Source organism: Nelumbo lutea, chromosome 6 (assembly GCF_056320005.1).
Source record: "Nelumbo lutea isolate HS-2025 chromosome 6, American lotus-T2T, whole genome shotgun sequence".
In the NCBI taxonomy this organism is placed as follows: Eukaryota; Viridiplantae; Streptophyta; class Magnoliopsida; order Proteales; family Nelumbonaceae; genus Nelumbo; species Nelumbo lutea.
Window position 1 is genome coordinate 15179729 of NC_142689.1, and position 22580 is coordinate 15202308.

The 22580-nt window shown below is 42.4% G+C and overlaps 2 protein-coding genes across 5 annotated transcripts in view; both read right to left on the bottom strand.

The window, feature by feature from the left end:
- Positions 1–7769: 7769 nt before the first annotated feature.
- LOC148847545 (uncharacterized) lies at positions 7770–8926 on the bottom strand. The gene has a single exon (XM_088948907.1). The coding sequence runs from the start codon at positions 8711–8713 to the stop codon at positions 8147–8149; it is 567 nt and encodes a 188-aa protein (XP_088805033.1). The 5' UTR covers positions 8714–8926; the 3' UTR covers positions 7770–8146.
- A 2718-nt stretch (positions 8927–11644) lies between these two features.
- The window catches only part of LOC148847546 (alpha/beta-Hydrolases superfamily protein), a 102119-nt gene continuing 91183 nt past the window's right edge, over positions 11645–22580 (bottom strand). For all 4 annotated transcript variants that reach the window (XM_088948908.1, XM_088948910.1, XM_088948911.1 and 1 more), the window contains 2 exons: positions 13037–13141; positions 11645–12272 (listed from right to left, as the gene is read on the bottom strand). In XM_088948908.1, the coding sequence (XP_088805034.1) occupies positions 12126–12272; positions 13037–13141 (252 nt within the window). In that variant the 3' untranslated portion in view covers positions 11645–12125. The remainder of the gene's footprint in view (positions 12273–13036; positions 13142–22580) is intronic.

Sequence of the window (22580 nt, forward strand, 5' to 3'; positions counted from 1 at the left end):
TCAAATTGATGTTTCTTGAAACACCCCTGTACCGTTGTTGTTCTACATAAAACATTTTGGGTTGATCAATATAAATTGGTGAAAGATGTGTCTTATTACATAACACGTGAGGATTATTTCGGCTAGAATGATTAGATTTTAAAGACTTTCACATATGCATTTTAAAGGGATGCTTATTTGAACAATAAATAGCCTCAAATAACAATTTTATGCCAATTTGTATGGAGCAACTCAAATCGGGAATTTCCATGCGAAGTGTTTTATGACTGTTATAACTCAAAACAATCTCCAATCAATAGAGAATGGACCACTAATTAAAGTTAAAACAGCTATGTGGTGCTAATTTTACAGGTACATTTATACTTGAAATGCTAACAGTACCAAACAGATTTGTTCTAAGTAATACAGTTTTGGAGCATAAGGTTAAAAATTATTTACGTGTGATTCGTCATTGTATGTGATGCTGCTAAATTTGGAGCCGAGGGCAGCAGAGCAATTTCCAAGGTCCGACGGCTGCGGGTCTCACCTTCTAGGAATGAAAAGACGTCAAAGGTCTTGGGAGTGTTCGCAGGGGTAAGGACTCCGATTGTCAAAGGAAGCAAATGTTACCATAAGAGTGTAAGTGATGGCTAAAGTATGTGTGTCCACCTCTATCTGTAGTGTCCCTTTTAAAGTGAGAATTGCTATGGATCAGTGTTGTTTGAATCTGATCCTACACTATTCATATCGGATCCGATCTAATTGGATTTGATATGACTTTATTTGAATTTGAATTCTATTGGATCTTCGGATTTGATTTGACCCGACTTGTTTTCTTTAAAAATTAATAAATCATTAAAAGAAAAAAATATACCAATTTAAATAACGAAAAAACAAAAAATATAAGTATTTTTTAATTATTGTACATTTTTTATAAAAAAATATAATATAACAAATTTATAAAAAAACAATATAAATATTATATTTATAAATATATAAATAACATATATATATATATATATATTTATATATATTTATAAATATATAACACATTGGACCAGATCTTCTCGAATCAGATAGGGGGTGACCTAAATCCGATATGATTTCTGATTGGATCATAGGATTCAATCGATCCGAAGATCCAATCAAGGGTGATCTGAATTTGACTAAATAGGATTGGATCATGGTCTGATCAATTTGCACCCCTAAGAGTCACCCGGGTGAGAAGTAATGGATGACGTGTAACCGTCCCTATATCACAATCACATAGGGGACTCAAAGAGGAATCGGCCGACCATGACCCCATGTTAGTGGCTTAGGAGTAAATGTGCCCGTGATTTGCTCCACAATCACTAAGGGCCGGAATTACCCAAATGCTATTAGGAAACTGTCATCTATGGAGAATGCCCCTAACCAATGCCACATGTCAGGATTTAGAGGGCTGACCAAATATACTTACATCTCACAAGAAGGGAAGAATTTATAAGCCCAAAAATTAACTAGTGAAACCTAAATACCTCAAAGGACTAGTGAAAGAGTGTCGACAGAAGTGATTTAGGCCTCAGAAGGTATCCTCTCTGCTGGAGTAATATTAGTCCACCAAGAGTTTAGATCTGCAGCTCGCCATACTGTGTAATCTACCACAAAATTGATGATCATGAGCAGACCTGTTCACGGGCTGTATCTCATTTAAAATTTGGCAAAATTCAAATCCAAGCCCGCCATGAATAAATATAATTAGGGAGAAAGACGGTTCAGCTCAGGATCAGAATTTGTAAGCCCAAAATATGTTAGGATAAGTGGCAGCTCGAAATTAATGCCAATTAACGGGTGGACATTATTGCATAAAATATGGGTTATTGCCATTTTAAATATTAATAACTCTACAGCGTAAATAAAAAATCAGCATTAGGCCTGTTAATACTTTTCTAATATAATTATGAGTGAATATGCCAATATTTCATGTATGAGTGGATTTTAGCGTGTCTATTCATAATTGGTTATGTTAAAATTACACACAACGTACAAGAAAACTTCTTGCACATGATACATGAAAGAGACTGCTACCACAAAATGCTATCTGCACAGCTTCCAACATGATTTACCGCCTCACATCTCAAGCATGTTTTGTATTTATTATATGTTGTCATTGATGAGATTGCACTACTGGAGAGTGGAGACGTGGGATTATAAATTAAATCATGCTGGAAGCTAAGTGGGTAGCGTATTGTATGTAGCAACAAAGTTATAAAATGCTAAAATGGAGGTGAGGCTGCTGGGTTTTGAAGAAGCGACACATAAACCTCAGTGTGTTTTAAGGCTTAAACCTCAAAATAATAATGAAAAATGCATGAAAAAAAATTAAAAATCACATAAATTTGATCCATTATGGCTCATTTGGTAGATCATGAAAATGTCTAAAAAGCCCCAATAGGATTACTCTTTTAACAAAGAAAGCAATATTGTGATCAAAAGAAATACTATTAAATTGCTATTAAATACTCAAAACTAGAACTAAAATATTTAATTCATAGTAATTGGTCATACATAATTACATATAAGTTGGTCAAAGAAAAAAGTTAGAAACTAGGAATGCAACTTCGATGGGCTTCGGTTGTGCTTTTGTCAAAATTTAAATGAATTCCGCCCCGAAGTAGTGTAAATGCTAATTCAGGCCAACCTAAATTGCACTAATAGAAATCTTTTTGTAGGCAATTGGAAAAAGACAGAAACTGACCTAAAAAAAACTTGTATGGTCTGGAATCCTAGTTTTCTTTTTTCTCCAAGGGCAAACTAATATCCTAAAAAATGCTAATCCACCATGCTTCAAAAATTGTTACAGATTGAACTATATTAGTTCTTTTTAGAAATTGAATCAAACACCTAAAAGGTGGGCCTAAGCTTCTCACCGACCAACACTTATTTTCCAAAGGGAACAAGTACCCTTTTCTCAATTTGTAAGGAAGAAGAAGAGGAAGTAGTATGGCTTTTGTTTCATAATTTTGTTGACAAAAAATAACAAGAGGAAGAAAAGAAACTTACCTAAAGTTGATCTCATTAGTGTGTTTTGATTGCCTATACACGAATTCGCCAAGTCTAGTAGTTTTAAAAAACAACCCAGAATCAAAACTGTTATGACCATCAGTTTCTAGGTGGGTGTTTAACTATCTAATTTGAATGGATGGCTTGTTCTGATAAAAAATTTAAAAAATTAAAATAAAAATGACTAAAAAACATTAAATGGATCGGCAATTCAATCACCTGGGTCAATAAATTGTTAACCAATTCAATGATTTTTTGTCAATGACCAAATTTGGAGTAAAACAGAATTGATTGCTTAAATAATTCTCAAATCAAACGGTCCAACTGTCCGAGCCAAATCAAGGACAGTTCGAAAACATTGGTCTCCATTGATTTACTTGGGAATTCTGACCAGCTTGCTTTAAGGCATGGATCTTTTTACCTGGCCCCAAAGCCTTTTAATACCCGCCGTGGTAGGAGATCCAAACTCATGAATTATAATTAATTCCTTAATTGAGCAAGTAGTGAGTTTTACATGAAGATATGTTTACGCTATAGTGGGTGGCAGATCCATAGTCGTGAACTTCTCTATGCAACCAACCCTGTTCCTTTTAGTTGTGAGTGAGGACTATCTGGTTGCTCCAAACTGCCCAACATGTGTGAGGCCGTCCTGACCCGCTAATCATGTGGGCAATCAATCCTTCACTCCAAATCAGCTTTAATTATTTTCTCCTTATGACCTTGTCCCACCCAAATCTTAGAAGTTTAAAATCATTTTAATTTTGTAATATAAAAGTTGCCACAAAAAAGGGCGCATTATACATGGACACTTAGCAAGCTTTCATATACTGAACATCATGAATAGATGACACCAAAGACCAATATGTGGGGCCCTTTTGGGTTTTTAAATAAATTGCCACGTGGAATAATCTTGGAAAATTCCTCTCCTTACCTTTATTTATGGAAAAAATTCAACCTGGGGTACCTTGCCATGAATGAAAAATATGGCCCACTCTTGTAATTAGGGAGTTTACGATCAAGTTGAATGTGGCTGGGTGGAGCATGTAGAAGTAATCAGGGTGAATGTGGTGGGGATGGTATCTTAATAAATAATCGTAATTACTATGGCCATGACTTCCTGATCTAGGAGGAATTTCTTGCCATTTGTGTCGGCATTAGGTTGCTGTATCTTTCTCATGGGTTTTTGGAGGTTGAGATTGAAAGTTAAAATAAGAGTTTGATGAATATTCTTATTGAGAAATCAGCTATATATCCTGTTGAAGATGAGCATTAAATTTATTCATATATCCTTGGTGTTGTGTAAGTGGTCCTTCTGTATGCTTGTTTTTTACGTACTCTTCTGAATTTTGTTTTGGGTGGACTTAGAATTGGTGAGGTTATGCCCTTTACATCTGGGTTTTGAGGCAATAAGGGCTACGTTCTTATCTGTACGTAAATCTGTAATTACCTTCCTCTCTTTTGATAGTGATTAATTAATAAAGTGTAAGGCGATCACCCCACCTGTAATAAACTTCGGGTCTTAAAAAAGCGCCCACGCCCACTCTTATATAGAAATGTTTTATATTAAAGAAGTTGAGATAATATCAGTGCATCACATGCACATCTCATCATGCATTAGGAATATTTCAGCATATTTAACATTAGGAGATGTTTTCAATATATGATTGGGATGTGCTGTGAGGCATACCTAATGTGAATTCAATGAAATTAAAACCTTCAATTACTGACATTAATTACAATACAATATGTGTCCAATCTAGTAGGCTCCCTATATGAGAAAGTTTTATTTGTCTTGCTCCCTCCATGATCAGACGAATGTGTCTGATCGATCCCTAAATGGTTAAATCCTAAACCCTAAATCTTAAAATTAATATATTCTTCTGATCAGGATGGATGGTCTAAATCGAATGCAAGATATACACATCTGTACGATAAAACTAGGGTAATTGTCTAAAGGAATCTCCCTAGCTAGCTATTTAACCAGCTAACTAATGAATCCTTTCCATGTACTGATACACATATTTGCCAACGTAGATTTCCATTAAGCAAACAAGACCACAGGTCGAGGTCTCGTAGACAGAGCGAAAGAGTAAAGATGTTCCCCACAAGCCAAGAAAACAAGTGTGGGACTAAAAGGGAAACCTTTGTGTCAATCAAAAGCTACTTTGAAGTCTTTCCTTCAGTTACCAAAAAGAATAAAAGCAACTTTGAATTCGTTTGAAGTCATGATAGGATTCATTTGGTGACCGATCGAATTACAACAGAAAGGTTGATAGAGAGACAATGAGGTTGCTGGTAGTCTGGTAAAACACAAGTCAGAAACCTTTGGCTTTTAAAAGCATGAAGTAATGTGACAGCAAGGTGAAATTATTCTTCCTTGTGAAACAAGGATCAGAGAAGCTGAGGGCAAGTTGGGATTGTCGCTGCGTGTAGTAGTTGTTCTATGATCCTAGAATAGAGCATTAAGATGGATATATAATTGGGGTTGGGGCGGGGCATCCCTAGGTTGACCAGATTGGATGGTCTGACCGGTTGACTCAAAAATCAGTCAAGCAATCGGTTTCATTTAATCTTAAAACCATTTTTGGGTCAAAAACCATTGATTTGGTCATCAATCCATTGACCTGGGTGATTGAATTGACAACCCATCAACCTGGATAATGGTTTTTGCCATTTTTTATTTTAATTATATATATATTTTTTAATTTTTTATCAGGTTGTCTGTTCAAATAATGGTCAGACCATTTAACCCAAAAACCAATAACTAAAACCGTTTTGCGTTGGTTCTGATTTTTAAAACCTTACAATTTTTTTTTCTTATCATATATTCATCATATATAACAACTAAAATTATTTGGGTTTTATAATTAAAAATTATAGTTTGTCCCACATCGATTGTCTTAACTACCATTCTTCTCAGCTGAACGCAACATGAGATAAATATGGTATCGCTTTCTTGAAATTGACCAATTTGGATCCATCATTCATAAGACCCAATTCCCATCACTTGATCGAAGGAAGAAAAAATAAATAAAAAAGGAAAAAAAAAAACTGATGAATAACAAAACTAATAAAATAAAAAAATATAACCATCCAATTCTTTATTTGTTGTGTGTAACTGATTATATAAACAGGGTTACCCGTCCCCAAACCGGGTGAAGATGAGATCACATCTGCACCCCACATGCCTATCTCAGCGTGCACCGGCATAGAAACATCTCCGGATGTTATCAGTGAAAGATGTTCCTAATACACGACGTTGTGAGACATTTTCTGTGAGTGCAAATGTGAATTCAGTGAAGATGAGACCTAATGCAGATCTCCACTACAATTAGCTAGAGACTTTACCAACAGACTAATTGACATCTTTCCTTATTATTCCATCCAATCTTATGCCAATCGGAATAAATACACATCTTATGTATCTCCTATGAATTTGTTAAATAACCACCTGATTGATCATCACTTTTATGATACCTTGACTGGTATAGAATCATCATCATCGTTATTATTATTATTAAAATATAATTAAGTTATTTAATAAAAATATATAATGATAACCGTCTAAATTCAAAAAGAAGAAAGACAGCAGGGCTATCAAGGGCTCTTCCCGCATCGTACATTAGTTTATACATAGTTGGGTGTCTTAGGCTCCTGGCCAAAGTTTTTCCCTCCTGAAAACGTCAAATAAATATACCGTTACATTGCCATTTTTGCATAAAGAAGAATAAACAAACACAACTTTTGCCTGATTTATATAATAATAATGATGTGGCTTATTATTTCAATACAACGTACAAGGGCAAATTATGACGCAGATCACATCTCCGCCCCCACAAGGAGCTGCCCCACAACTCCCAAGAGCATATCCCTGCCGTGTATTAAGAATATCTCTGGATGATTGAGAGATATTTCCAATACAGGCAAGAATATGCTGTGGGGCGTTGTGGGGCCGATGTGAACTCACACGTCTACTTTTTAACTATTAGCAGCATCTAGAATGCACTTCTAGTCTTTTAAACATGCAAACATAGACCACAAACTATTTAAAAAACAAAGGTACTTTTTTTTGTCAACAATAAATCCCACTAATAAGAAAAATCTAGGGCAGATAAAATAAGAATTAGATTGTTCATGAGATTGAGCAAATTTTGAATGGACCCGACCCGCAACTTAAACCCATGAACAGGTGTTTAGTCAGAGGTGTTTAGTCAGGATGCCAAACAAGCCTATATTCAAAGTTGGAACTTTTTGATATAATGGCAAGAGGTTAATTTCTGCTTCACTTCCCCAAAGTTATATCATGCATGGCAAGGAGGATTCACTTGTATTTGCAAACAAATCCCACTCTAAGATTGATGATTTCATGACCTAGATATGACACTGAACAGACTGCAATGATGCAACAGGATTCAATTGTATGGATAAAGCTTTTCACTCCTCTCTTTACTAAAAGCTTGACCTCACATCACCCAAGATGAAAATTCTCATTAATTTAACTCCCCACCATCAACACAAACCCATAAATGACTACTGGGATTCACAAACTTCTCCCAAAGTCACACTTCTTTAGTAATTAACTTGTCTTCTAAATCAAAGTAAACTCATCAAATGCACATTAAATTTTGTCAGACCAGCAAGGCTATAATCTCTAGAAATGACAACACATCAAATCTATATAGTGCAGAGAGAAAGAGATCTTTGTGATCCAAAGTCTCAAAGGTCATCATGATAAATGCAGCAAGGCATTAAACAAAAGAACAGTAAATGGTAGCTAAAATCTCATATATCGTCAAGATGCGTAGGAATACAAAATAATGCAGTAAATGTTAATTGTTGGAATTTGGAAAATGTACAGAAGGTCACAGAAAACAATCACTGCTTCCATTAAAACTCATTAAACCCATGTCTCTACCCTTTCACTACTTAGCATCACCATCACCATTATTCTATTCAAATCCCAATGTCTTTGCTTTCCCACCATGCCCACTTACTTCCCAAAATCCACCTGTCTGCCTGGTTTTTTTTCTCTTTTCTGACCCGACCAAATCTCAGCATATCTAAATGAGATTTCTCATTTCTACCTGTGCCCCCATCATCTCACGTGATTTCCCACGTGTTACACCTAGAACTCACGTGACATCCGTCGAGCCACCGGCTTCATTGCGCTTGCACCTGCTCTCACAGCCAGGAACCCGTCCCAGATCTCTGTGAAGGCTCTGACGATGATCTCATGGTGGTAGGGAGAATTCAGCTGTAGGAAGCAGTCGAGGAGGTCCCGAAGATCCTCCCGGGCGTAAATTTCGTTCTCTAAGATCATTTGAAGCATGGAACGCCGGAAATCAAGATATGGGTCATTGGAATCCTTCACCACAGCCACGCTCTCGCCAATTCTCCCGAACCCAGTAACCATCTTTGAGTTCTTCAGATCATATTCTTCTTCCTCAGAATGGGTTGGAGACGTGTCCATGTTGGGAGAGAATGTAGTGGTCGTGTCGTCTTCGTCGACCGAGAAGCCACCTCTATCCCAGGAGCTCGAGGAGGAGCCATAGAGATCAGACTTGTGGTATGCTGAAGCCTTGCTCTTTGTTCTGGGGCTGAATATATCGGAGAGCTTTGGCCTTCGACACCCACAACTTACGTCCACTGCAACTGTGTTCCGGCTGAGGCCTTTTCTGTGTGAAGAAGACATTGTACAGCGCCACCCAGTGCCTCGAGGGGAGACAGGCAGGGAGAAACAGAGAGGCAGAGAGAGTTGTTGAGACGAGAAGCGAATCAGTCTGCTGGTTAGGGACTTGAGTCCTTCTCTCGCCCTTCTGCCGTCGAGTGTAAGGAAGATTTTATGGGGGATATTGACCGAGGCTGAGGCTACTACATAAATTGAGCATGTGAGGGTCACATCGGGCGGGCCATCCTGACAAGCTTTTATTATAGTTTTATATTGAGTAAACTAGTCTTACTATTTTCGTAGAAGTTAGGGAAAATTTTTGAGATTTCATACATCAGAATGATCTTGGGATCTGAGCAGCAAAAAACTCGCCGCTAGATTTGGCATCTGGGACCAATATTTCACACCTGAGCCATTCATATTATCTTTGACTATTCTCCCTTCCTTTATTCCTTCTTTTACTTACAAGTTTATTTCGGCACGTCTGGGGAAATGGGTTTTCTGGGTTGCTGGTCAATCCTCATCCATATCCTTGCTGTGATGTATGAGCACCACGGCCCTGGAGCCCTGCCACTTGGAGGGAGGGATTGACAGAGATCCCACACCTAGGTCCTATTTACCCAACAATCTCCCTCTTCTGTTCCTTCTGGTGGAACCACTTGAAAGAATTTGAAAAAGAAGCTCATCTAATCCCCCCCCTTCCGTCTTCCATCCCTACTCTACTTTTTTGGGCCAGGCCACATGGATGGGCTTTTGTGGGTGCAATGGTTCATGATCATCAAATTGGAGGAAAACTTCGGCTGTTTGGAAGCTTCCCATGCATGACACGTTATCAATTTCTCATGGGTGTGAAGTAAAATTGATCTTTCCAATCAATAATCTTTTGGCCAAAAAGACAAGCAAGCAACTGAATGGAGTAACGTGTCATATACAGGAAGCTCACAAACAACCCAGGCTTTTTTTCCTAAACAGCCAGTGAGCCAAAGTCATTCCTCAGACTGAAGAGGGACGACCCTTAGGATTGGCCATGTATCAGTATTGAATGAATGTCGTTTGTGTTCCCACTATTGGAATTTGGAAGAACAAGTTGTGAAGGTTCAAAATCTCAATTTGCTTTTGGGGAAATGAGCAGAAAAGAACGCATTTCTTATGAAACATGTATTGCTAGAAACTTACAATATTTAGGAGAGTGATTTGGCAAAGCATGTGGACCCCTCTTGGGCTGCATCTAACTTAGGCTTTCCTTAAGATTCTCTAGATGTCCAAAAATCACTTTACTTGGCAACTTGTCCGAGAAACCCTTCTGTTAAATTTGAAATCCAAAGACAACTTTTCAAACATCTCGGATAGGGACAACCACAGTACTCTAACAAGACAACATATCTGGTGAGAATCAAAATAATGTCATATTAAGTACAATTTGGAATCATAGCCTTAATTTTTTATTACCAGCTCTCAATCCTCAATTGCTTTGAGAAAAACCAAAACTTGTATTGTTTGAAAAAATACCCAGAAGGCCAGAACCCATCGTTTGAGGACAAGAAAATCAACATCAACATTCCCCTTTTCCAACAACAAAGAGAAGGAAAGATACAAACAAGCAACAACTTGCTGCCCAACTCGGATTGGCAAAATGAATAATTAGATGTTACCAACGAATGAATTTGGGATAGATTTGTCTGGGTTTTCGTTTGTTAGGTGATGTTTGGCAGTGTAGTTCAAATCTAAACTCGCCAGAGACTTATTACAGAAAAAACCTGAGAAAAAAAAGGAAAAGATTTGATGCAGTAAGACTGTAAAAAGTCAATGTAGCTCAAACTCATACCAAGCGTTGCTTAAACTTGTTTTTTCTTGGTCTCAGACCCTCAGCGTCATTAGGGGTTTGCTAATAAACCATTTAGAAGATTCCTGTGTCTTTCAGATGAGGCAAATCGAATCAAAGGCTGAGTGTTGACTCATCAAGTAATTAAACTAAATTAGCCCGAGTTCTATATTAAGTACATATAAGCTGGAGGTATTAAACACCGGAAAATCTTGTATTATTAAACTAAGCATAAGCCCGAGATCATACATTCCACCACACAGTTTTCCAGTACAGAGGGCGAATTGTTTAGTAGATATTAGTGTCTTTATTAAGTGATTGCTTTGGTTCACAACATAAGATGGGCCAGAAATTGCGAGTCACGGGACAATACAGTCCAGTGCCCCCACGGCCCCACCAATCTTCTGGCAGTAATATATATCGTCTGTCTGCTGGCATTGTTGGATTTTTCTTTTTAAACTTTCTAATTTGAGAGAATATTTTAGTTATTATCACCATTGCTGATGCCATCCAATGTAAACTCTACTGTTCCAATAATCAAATAATCATAATTAAGCAACTCTGTTCTTTCTTCTTTCTTGATACTTGAAAGAAAAGAAACTCCCCCCAAGAACAAAATGTTTCTGGCTTTCTGCTAATTACCTTTTCACCACCATGTTTCATACATAATGTATCCTTGCCCAGCCTCCACCGACAGCTCGACAAACAGTCAATGAAGCCTCCAATTCAGACCCCTTAAATCAGTTTTCAGACTCTTAGGAGACGTTGGTCCATGAACTGTTGTCCAGGAAAAAAATAAAGGAAAAAACAGGAGTGCACACGGATTGAACAGAAACAGTCATGACTTATGACCAATAAAATGGTACAAATTTTGGATTATAGTGGATTCAGGTGATGCACTAATTGTGTGGTTTAAATTAATGAGGATAGGTAATCTAGAGCTACATATGGGGGAAGAAGTACCAAGTACAGTATGGTGCTAAGGTGTACCATATTATCTTTCCTAAATAAAAAAAAAAATACAGAGGGTACACCCAGAAATTGAAAATGAAAGCAGTTTTGGTTGACCTGATAAACATGGCAACAATATACGTGAATTTCCATGGCCACTATCATAACTACGTAATACATGATAACAGGAGAATAATGAAAGATATATAAACAAATGGTAAATTTGTCACATAAGACTGGTATATGGTAAACCTTGGGCTGTCATGTTTTGCATATGGGTGTATGTCAAGATTTCAGAACAATAAAGTCACATTTTTCTGTTCCAGATAAGAAATACAAACTCCCCTTTTCTTTCTTTGACATTAGTCATTAGGTGTTTTCTTTTCAATTTCAAGATTTTCAATGGTAACCCTTAATTACGAAGTGGTGCATGCATGCCCTAGAGCAATAGTAAACTAATTGTAAGCTACTGAAATATGCCTTCTATGAGTCCTGTCCACCAAAGATCTCCGCATCAACAGCATCACAGAAATGTGTCCATGGTATTTGCATGCGTCATGACACCAAAGGAATTAGGCATGAGTCACATGACCAATTACTAGATATAGCATCTTATGCTAATGAAAGAAATCTCTCTTCTGGTCATATGCCAGGAATCTAACCTTACTGGCTTGCAATTAGAATTTGACGATTTATTAAGCTTACTACATGATAAGCAACCCATAATGATCCAGCCTCACTGCAACAGAAAGCATGAGTGTGGCCTTCCCGTTCTATTGTTAAAGCTACGTCTGGGACCTGCTTGGTAATCTGCAAATGCAATTGAAAAATGAGCGGAACACTCAAAATGAAGACCGTGAAACAAAAGGAAATAACAGAAGATGAACTTGGTTTGACACAGCTATATGCTGTTAAAGCTTGTGCTCAGGACTTGATCAAATTTACCTACGCTGTGGTGCACAAGTCAAAATTTAATAGTGCTCTAACAAATAGAATTTATATAATATAAAATTTTTCTATTACATTCACAAGAAAAATGAAAATTTATTGCAGTTATTGCAAATAGTCAAATAAATTATAATAACCCCAAGACCATACTTTAGCTGTCATATATATTGAAAATATAACTTCCACCATGTTCAGATTACCAATATTTATTCAGTAACCCAACATTCATCCAACTAGTTGATAAAATATGAGATACTTTTTTATCCAAAAGAATGTAACCTATTGGAAAGTTCGTGTGTGTGTGTGTGTGGTTTATATTTTCAGAAGCCTGTGCTTCATCCCTCCCAAAAGGGTATAAAATAACCAATATGTTAGCTTAAATAAGTCGAAGACATAACAATTCAAGAATTGCATATGGCCCTACACTCACAGAATTACATCATAGTCCCTGGATGTTTAACAACATTATAGACCCTCCTTGAGAAAGAAACCAAGATGCAACCATATCTTCTACTCAACCATGCAAATGCAAACAAGAAAGCAAATAAAGTAACACCCTAACAACCTTTTCAACTTCATAAATCCCATCTCTGTACACAAGAAGTTGACTGAAATATAGGACCTACCTCTTCAGACATTGACAATGGACCCCAGTGATCATCAAGACCAAACAGAAAGGCAATTTGATCCCATTTTCCTCTTATGAACCTCCAATCCGGTGCTTCTGAAAGCTACATTTTCAGTGGCCATGGTCAGCACAAAGTTGAGGTTTTTGGTTTAGCAAATGTTTAAAATGGAACTAGTTACAGTTTGATTTGCAGATTTTTGTCAGTCTAAATGAAGAAATTCATGCAGTCACTACATAATGTAATATAAAGGGCAGCAGAAATTGAAAAGAATGTTGGATCATCTACTAGGTGGTAAACATTCATAGTGGTCTCTGATGCCTGAAACATGGAATGGGTGGTAAATGATGGGCCCTAAATGTATACATCCTATATCCCGAGATCCAAGTTTTAGCCGATACCATAGAGAGAATTGCATGAACTTCAGTTACAATCACATACATGATAACAAACAAAAGAAACATAGAAATAAGATACTAAAACCAGATTGCTAACAAAGAAAAAAGAAAATTACCCAAGAAAACAAAAGACAGCAAACTACCACAGCAGGGGAAAACTAACTTTAGTTACTTGTTTTTTTTGCACTTGCCAATTGTTTTTGAATAAACTATTGATGATGCGCGATCCGGTCTGTCCTAGCTGCCGGTTACCTCGCTTCTGAAGAGATCGGAGGTGCCTGAAACAAGGAAGAAAATGGAGGCTTCCGGGGAGGAACCCGGTTGGAACACTCCAAAGCTCAAGTTAGTGTTCTTTAGAAGGCAAGGGAAATGAGGAATTCTAAGACCAGAAAATGCAAGAGTCACATACCCTCTTGTTTGTGAGATGGGGGCCTTTTATAATCACCTTGTGTGCTCACTTCCATGCCTTTGCCAGTTCGGGCATTATTACCTCTGCCAGATCGGGTCACTTCCTTCTGTCAACTGCCAGTTCGGGTGTCATAACCTCCACTGCTAGTTGCTAGTTCGGGTGTCATAACCTCCATTGCCAGTTGCCAGTTTGGGTGTCATAACCTCCACTGCCAGTTGCCAGGGCCGCCTCTGTCCGTCTGGGATGGCGGTGGCAGGTGGCCGTTGGATGGCGGCTGTCATGTGTCAGTCCTCTGATCGATCAGGTGCGTTGCCTCCGTGTACGATCACCTGGGCATTAGGTACGGTTGCTCAGTCAGGCGATTTGGAGCCAAAGTGGTCTTTTAATGTGAAGTCTCGAGTTCGGATAGGAGTATGGCCCGAACTGCCCCTAGGTGGGTAGTTCGGGTTTTTTGCCTTTGGTGCTTCTTATAAGGCTCAGGACCTCGAAGGGAGAGCTTGGGACTCTAGTTCGGAGCTCGGTTTGTAGGTTCCTTCGAGGGAGCTCGACTCTTTAGTTCGGAGCTCGGGTCGCAGGTTCCTCCGAGGGAGCTCGACTCTTTACTTCAGAGCTCGGGTTGCAGGTTCCTTCGATGGAGCTCGAGTTGTGGGCCTGCTGCCGTGCCGAGCTGGCGTTTCGGCTAGGTCGCTCTCGGTTGCTTCCACGTGCTCGAGGGTCATGACCCGATGTGGGGAGTTCACGGGATGACAGGTGGTTTTGCCTCGGGATACTTTGGCCTTGATCAGGAGCTTTTCTAGTCCAGTCTGCTTGTGTTCTTGGCTCAACTAGGGTTGGGTTGGCTTGACCAGGGGTCAAACCCGGGCTGCGTGTGGCTCACGCGCGCCAACGATTTTCAAATTTTTAAAATTTTGAACGCGCGCGCCAAAGTGTCTTTCGATCAGGGAGTGTGCAGCTGACTTTGCGGGGAGCCGTTGGATGGTTTCGATCTTGGCCGTTGATGCGCGGGTACAATGGCTTTAAATAGTGGGGGGACCCCCAATCACTTTCCTCTGTTATCCTTCAGCGTTTGTTCCTTGAGCTCGCGTCACTCGTCCGTAGTTCGGTCACTCGTCCGTAGTTTCGGTAGCTTTGCTTGGTGAGTCCTCAGCCTTCTTTGTTTTTGATGTCTAGTTTTAGTAGCACAGATAGCCCTCTGGGGGGGTCAGACGCTGGTTCTACGAACCGAGCTGCTGCCCCCGATGGCCTTAGTGAGTCCGAGGCGGGGCCCGAGGTAGAGCTCGAGGAAGAGTACAACCTGCCCGGGGAGTATACTTACTTTTTACCCTCGGGCGACTTTCCTTGGGAGCACGGTCCGGATGAGATCATGATATTTCGGAAGCAGCTTGTTGCCGAGCTGCGCCTTCCCTTCCATCCCCTAATCGTCGAGGTTATGAACCACTTCGGCGTCACTATAGGTCAGCTTCACCCAAACTCTATCCGCAACCTTGTCGGGACCATCTCCCTTTGCTGTGAGCACTGCCTTCCTTTGGACTTAGAAATTTTTTCCGCTATTCTCATGCTTAAGAAACAAGCGGGTTCCCTACCCGGGAGTAGGAGGGCGTACTACTTGTCACCTCGCCCGAGCTTCAAGCTCTTACCCGATCTCCCAAACAAGGTCCCGGCGTGGAAGTGAAAGAATGGTAGGATCCATCTAATGGATGCCATAAAGGTTGCGGAATGGGTGGGCGAATTTCAAAAAATTTCCTACCTTCTCCCAACTGGGAATCATATTCCCTAAATTTAGAATACAATATTCAAGGATCCTACTTGAACCATAATCAAACCAGATCTGTACCAAAAGACAAATGGGAGGAATATACCTGATCCGGAGAAGCAGTATCTCCCAAAGTTGGTGTTCACGCCCAAAGAATGCTCCAAGATCCGTTCCTGCTGAAGATGACACAGCTGTGGATGGAACAGAACCAGTAGGGTGCGTCCTACACACTGGATCCTTCACAAGAATCCTCTGGAAACACTAAACACTGAATCCTTTTAGTCTTTGTTGCAAGACTAATGTCAAGAACAAATTTCTTGACTTTCTTTTTCTGCAAAGATCAAATCTTGGAAGGGCAGATGGCGGCGGCAGGAGGAGAACTCCAGGGGCGAAAAAGGGCTGAACTGCTTCTTCTTCCTTTTCTGGAGTATGAATGAGATCCTATCTCAATTCGCAGGAGATATCCTATATCTCTTCAAGGTGGATCGAAATCTGATATTTCTCTTTCTTGGTTGGGGTTTCTCCTCCTTTCTTCTTGATTAAGAAACCTCCTAATTAGGAGTTATCCCAATCCAAATCAGTATTTGGATAGGGGATAATCTTAATCCTATCTGCAGATAAAGTTAGCTTACTCCTGATCTTATCAGAAGGTTACCAGATTCAAATCTAATTTGAATTTGGTCTCCAAGAGTGGATAAGGCTAAAGGCCCAATCCTTTTACTAACATTAATCTCAGATTCGCCCCAAGGTTGGGTGATCATATCAGCCCACCTCGAAATGGGCTTCTGGCCCATTAAGTGTTCAGTGTCTAATTACTTTCCAATCTGCTGCCCAGTTGGGCTTCTTTGTATGGCGTGGAACCCAAGCATTGATCTACAACCAGCCACATGGGTTTGGCCCAGCCGAATTCACTGAAAAACTCAATGAACCCCTTGAGTCCATCATATGGACCCTATGGGCCCAACACTTACATTAAGTGGTCCCTGGGCCAAGCCATCTTATAAAAACCCAGGGACTGTGGGCAGGTGCAAGATTAGCCCATCAGGTATTATCCTCAATGGTCTTACACTTAACCCCTCAGCCCTTAATGATCAAGCACTGCCCGACAAGAGAGGACCTCTCCCTCGGCTGCAAGGAACAGTGCCGCACTCTCCTCTCACATGGATCCCGGGAATTAAAACCATTTGCAAACAATTTGAAACCGTACATAAATATATAAATATATTAATTTTTGCAAAACAAAATTCCAACGATTGAAATCAACTGCCGGCAGTTTGGTTTCCATCAGAGAGAGTGCATTCCCGATCATTACCCTTTGTCCGACAAAGTGGCTGATTCTGTCACTATGATCACCCACTCAGATGATTTCTCAAACTGCCCCAACATACCCAGGTTTTGATCCCCGCTAAGGATCTCGCTGATTGGCATATCAAAGGCAGCCTGATCCAACACCTAGTGAAGTGTCATAATCGAGTCTAGGGGTCAGGTGTAACTTTCCAGTTTTGCCCATCTATCTCCAAGGTCCAGGGCAATACTGGAAATCTGGTCCGGTTCAAGGATTCAAGTAATCCCATACTGCATGTGCCTCGGGTCTTACCCTGGTGGCTGAGACAGGCCATCCCAACACTTGGTGGCACACCAGTATCAGCCTTGGTAGGATAAATCTCCCCAGACTTATCCAACAGCTGTGAACATTTAAAACTAACACGAGTCTCTATAAATGTCCAGTTTTAGGGTTTTACACAGAATTAAACCAAACAACATGAATCAAACATGCACTTTATTTATTTCCATTAAATAACAAAAGTACATCAAATCAGATTGAAGCCAAGGGCATACAAAAACTGTTTAACAGGAAGCGGGACTACTTCATAGTTCAGAGTGCTACGAGGTGGCCGTTTCCTACCGGTGTTGTTTTAGATGAAGATACAGTGAAGGGCCTCCGGGACTGGGCCCGACTTGGGCTAAAATGCGAAGCCTATCTGACGGAGGATAAACTCATTCAGGCCGGTCTGAGTTCGGGTAGGTTTCTTACTCAGATAAAGATACTTTTGTTTCTGCTTTTATTCCCGTCTTCTGATGCCGAGCTCCTTTTTGTAGGTGTTATGGAGGCAGACAAGACTCGAGGTGCGAACTTGTTTGCTGGCATGAAGCGGAAGAAGCGAGCTGCTAAGCGAGTTCGCGCCGATCCTTCCCGGGTGGCAGAGCTCGAGGTACCGAGGACGGAGCCTCCTGAGGAGCCTGAGGTGCCCCCTCCAGTTCAGGAGGCGACAGAGGCTCCCTATGCCCGGGCTGCGCCTTCGATCTCGGAGAGCCACGGTGGGAATGGGAGCGTGCTGATGCCGGGCTACGCTCTCCGAAAAAGCAAGGCCGCCACTTGTCCTGAGGAGGTCGCGCAGTGGGCCAATCTCCCTACCAATCTCATAGGTGCTCGGGCTGCAACTCACGCCATGGTGGTAAGTCGGAGTGGTTTTTTTTTTTTTTTTTTGCCGAGCTGATTTGTCCTCGTTCTGGTAGGTGCACTCCTCTATCCACGCCTTGGCGATCCAAGCAAAGAGATGCTTGAGACGGGCAGAAGCTGCTGAGGCTAAGCTATCGAGGTCTCAAAGGGACAAAGGGGCCTTAGGAATGGTGGTGAGGCATATGGCCGATCTGAAGTTGGACCTGGAGCACCAGGTCGAGTACCTTTAGGAAGACATTAGGGAGAAGACGCAGATCTTTTCTCAGGCTGTAGAGGAGGCGAAGGCAAAAGCCGTTGAGGATTATATCGCCTCACCACACTTTGACGACATGATGGTAGGCTCGTACAGACGGGGTTTCAAGTTGAGCTGATGGATGATAAGGAACACGTACCCCGACCTCGATACCAGTGCCATAACCACCTCACACATCACTGAGGAGATGGCTGCCGCAACTGATGACAATGCGGATTCAGAAGACGAAGCGGGTCCTTCGGGTGTTGTTGAAGTCCCTTATGAAGGCGAGGAAGATTGACCTCTGGGCTTGTGAACTCGTTTGTGTTTTTTGTGTTTTTTTTTTAAACACTGTAAAGCAAACATTTAGCAATGAAGTATTTTTTCTGTTCAAATATGTTGAGCAAGTATTCTCCATTTGCCCCGAGCTGCTAAACGTGCCCCGAGGCAAGTTAACATAGTAAGGCTATGTGCCCGATCTGTTCTCTGCCCTAGATTGCTTTCTTCGATGATGTGCCGAGGTCATCTTTGGCTCGGTATTTTGCCCCTTTTGGTGCCGAGGACCTTGTTAGCTTGGCATTCTGGGCCTTAGGGTGCCGAGGTTTTTGCTAGCTCGGCAGTGGCTCATGGCCAGATTAGTTTGTTAACTTATAAGTAAAACCGTCTTAAGTTGACGATGTTCCATGCCCGGGGTATCCGCTTACCTTCCAGGGTCTCGAGTTCGTACGCTCCCCCGAGTACTCTCTTCACTCGATAGGGTCCTTCCCAGTTCGGTCCGAGTTTGCCAACGCCGGGCTCAAGTACCATGATTTTGCGGAGGACCAGGTCGCCGACGCGAAAGTTTTGTTTCCTAACTCTGGCGTTGTAGTACCGAGCTACCCTTTACTGGTATGCTGCGGTTTTGATGTATGCGAGGTCCCTTACCTCGTCAAGTAGGTGGAGGTTGGTACGTAGCTCGTTGTTATTCGTATTGTTGCTGTATGCTTCCAACCAAAGTGAGGGGATTTCGATTTCGGCTAGGATGACTGACTCCGTGCCATAGGTGAGGTTGAAGGGAGTTTCTCTAGTGGCGGTCTTCTCTGTAGTTCGGTATGCCCATAGGACGTTGGGCAGCTCGTCTTCCCATAACCCTTTAGCTCGGTCTAGCCTGGCTTTTAGTCCGCGGAGGATAGCTCTGTTCGTGACTTCTGCCTGACCATTTGCTTGTGGGTGCGCAACCGACGTGATGTTCTGGACGTTTCGAGCTGTCTTCGAACTGCTTTCCGTTATCGGAGATCAGCACCCAAGGTAGCCCGAAGCGGCACACTATGTTCTTCCAGAAGAAGTTCTGAACGTTTCGAGCTGTGATGGTTACGAGTCTCAGCTTCAACCCACTTGGTGAAGTAGTCTACTGCCACTACTAGGAGCTTCCTCCTGTTGCTGGCAAGAATGGCCCGAGTAGGTCGATACCCCATTGTGCGAAGGGCCATGGGCTGGTGAGGTACTTGAGGTCGGCGGCGGGCTGATGGTGAATATTTGCGTGCTTCTGGCACTTCTGGCACTTCTTGATTAGCCCGACAACATCTGCTTTTATTGTTGGCCAATAGTACCCCTATCGTAGTGCCTTCTGAGCGACAACCCTGCCCCCCAAGTGTTCGCCACATAGGCCTTCATGAATGTCGTAGAGTACGAGCTCGGCTTCGGGAGGTCGCAAGCAGTGCAGGTAGGGGAGCGTGTAGGATCTTCGGTACAACCGTCCGTCTATCATGATGTACTTGGCTGCCTGATGCTCAACCCTCCTGGCGGCGTTGCATTCTGCGGGGAGGGTTCCATGTAGCAGGAAGCTCGCGAGTGGATCAATCCAGCTCGGTTCTGCTTGGGCAACATGAGCAACCTCCTCTGCCCCCCGGAGAATGCTAGGCCAAGGTAACTCCTCTATGTACACAGTTCTCATGGTGTTGTCATTGGTGCTAGCTAGTCGGGACAGGGCGTCGGCCTCAGTGTTCTCTGACCTCGGGATTTGCTTGATGAAGTGTGACTGGAAGCTAAGTAGTGCCTCTCTTACCTTTGCCAAGTAGGCGATCATAGCCGGCTCGTGGGCTTCGTATTCCCCTGTAACTTGGTTGACCACGAGCTGGGAATCGCTGCAGATAACTGTGTTTTGCCTTCACCTCTTGCGCCAGAGCTAGCCTTGCTATCAACGCCTCGTATTCTGCCTCATTGTTGGATGCCGCGAACTCAAAGCGTAGTGCGCATTCTAGTTTCATGCCACTCGGACCGCATAGAACTACATCAGCTTCGCTGCCTTGCTGGTTTGAGGAGCCATCTACGTGAAGGATCCAGGGCTCTTCATCCCAGTTCGCGCTTGACATAACCAGGAGAGATACCGAACTGGGTGCGACCTCACAGGACTCGGACTCAGCCGGCCTGGGAGCACCGAGCTCACCCAAACTGGGAGCCCTGTGCTCAACCGAGCCAAGGTCCTCAGAGTTGAACGTGCATTCTGCAACGAAATCCGCCAAGGCTTGGGCTTTGATGGCGGTCCGGGGCTTGTACTGGAGGTCGTACTCACTGAGTTCGATGGCCTACTTTGTCAATCGTCCATAGACCTCGGGCCTGAGTAATACTTGCCTCAGGGGTTTGTCGGTGAAGACGGTGATGGTATGAGCTTGGAAATACGGGCGTTTTCGGGCCGCAATGACCAACGCATAGGCCAGCTTTTCTATCTCTGGATATCTCGTTTCTGCTCCCTGCAATGTCTTACTAACATAGTAGATGAGTCGTTGAACCCGATCTGCTTCCTTTATTAGTACCGAACTGACCACTTCGTCGTTTGCCGAAAGGTATAGTTCTAAAACATCGCCCTCTTCTGGCTGGGTCAACACCGGGATGCTGGCGAGGTATTTCTTGAGCTCGTCAAATGCGAGCTGGAAGTTCGGGTTCCACTCGAACCCTTTGCCTTTTATTGCCTTGAAAAAGGGCAGGAAATGGTCTGCTGACTTAGACATGAAGCGACTTAGAGCGGCTATCCTGCCATTTAGCCTCTGAACCTCTTTTACTTTTTGGGGTGGTCTCATCTCTAGGATGGCCTTTATTTTGTCCGGGTTGGCCTCAATACTGCGCCGGTTGACGATGGGCCCTAGGAACTTACCAGAGGTGACACCGAAGACACACTTGTTTGGGTTTAGTTTCATGCTAAATTGACACAGAATTTGGAAGACAGAGTGCAAGTCTTGTATTAATTCATGTGAAAACTGTGTCTTAACTACCATGTCGTCTACATAACATTCTATCTTCATGCCAATTAAGGGCTGAAACAGCTTATTCACGAGTCTTTGGAAGGTCGCCCCAGCATTTTTCAGTCCGAAGGGCATGTCCTTGTAGCAGTACAGGCCGAACTCGGTTAGGAAGGTGGTTTTTTCCTCGTCGGATGGGTCCATCCTAATTTGGTTGTAGCCTGAGTAGGCATCCAGAAAGCTTAGCAACTCATGTCCCGAGGTCGCGTCCACTAGGCGTCAATCCTGGGGAGGGGGAAGCAATCTTTCGAGCAAGCTCGATTCAGGTCGGTGTAGTCGACGCACATGCGCCACTTGCCATTTGCCTTTTTTTACCAGAACTGGGTTGGCTACCCAGCTCGGGTAATGAACTTCCCTTACGAAGTCTACTGCGGGGAGCTTCTCGACCTCCTCATCGACCGCCCTCCAGCGTTTTGGGGGTAAGTTGCGTTTCTTCTGTCTAATGGGTCTGACTACAAGGTCAGTACTGAGCTTGTGAGTTATGAGCATGGGGTCTGTGCCGGGCATTTCTACTGCGGACCAAGCGAAAACATCTAAGTTACTGAGTAAGAAGCGTACCAGTTCGGATCGCAGGGGTTCTTCAAGGGATGCTCCGACCTGAAGTAGTTGGTGGAGTCCTTTGCCAAGCCAGAAATGGGAACAGTTTCCTCTGTTGGTGCAGCTCGCTCCTCCTTCTGTTCCGTAGGTCGCTCCAGTTCGAGGTCGTTGGTTATCTTGGCCTTTCCCTTGAGGGCGGCAATGTAGCACTTGCGGGACTCGAGCTAATCGCCCCGCACTACCCAGATGCCGAAGTCCGTTGGGAACTTCATGGCCAAATAGTAAGTGGACACCACAGATTTTAAAGCGTGGGTGATCGGCCGACCTACTATGGCGTTGTAGAGGGAGGGGGTTGCGACCACCAGAAAATCGTGACTGAGTCTTACCGTGCTAGGCCACGTGCCGACTTCCACAGGTACTGTGACATTTTCCAGAGGTCTGACCTCTTCTCCGTTCAAGCCGACCAGCGGGGTGTTCGC

Bases quoted from the DNA above. Each gene is read 5' to 3' on its own strand.
- LOC148847545 (XM_088948907.1), bottom strand. From the start codon at position 8,713: ATGTCTTCTTCACACAGAAAAGGCCTCAGCCGGAACACAGTTGCAGTG.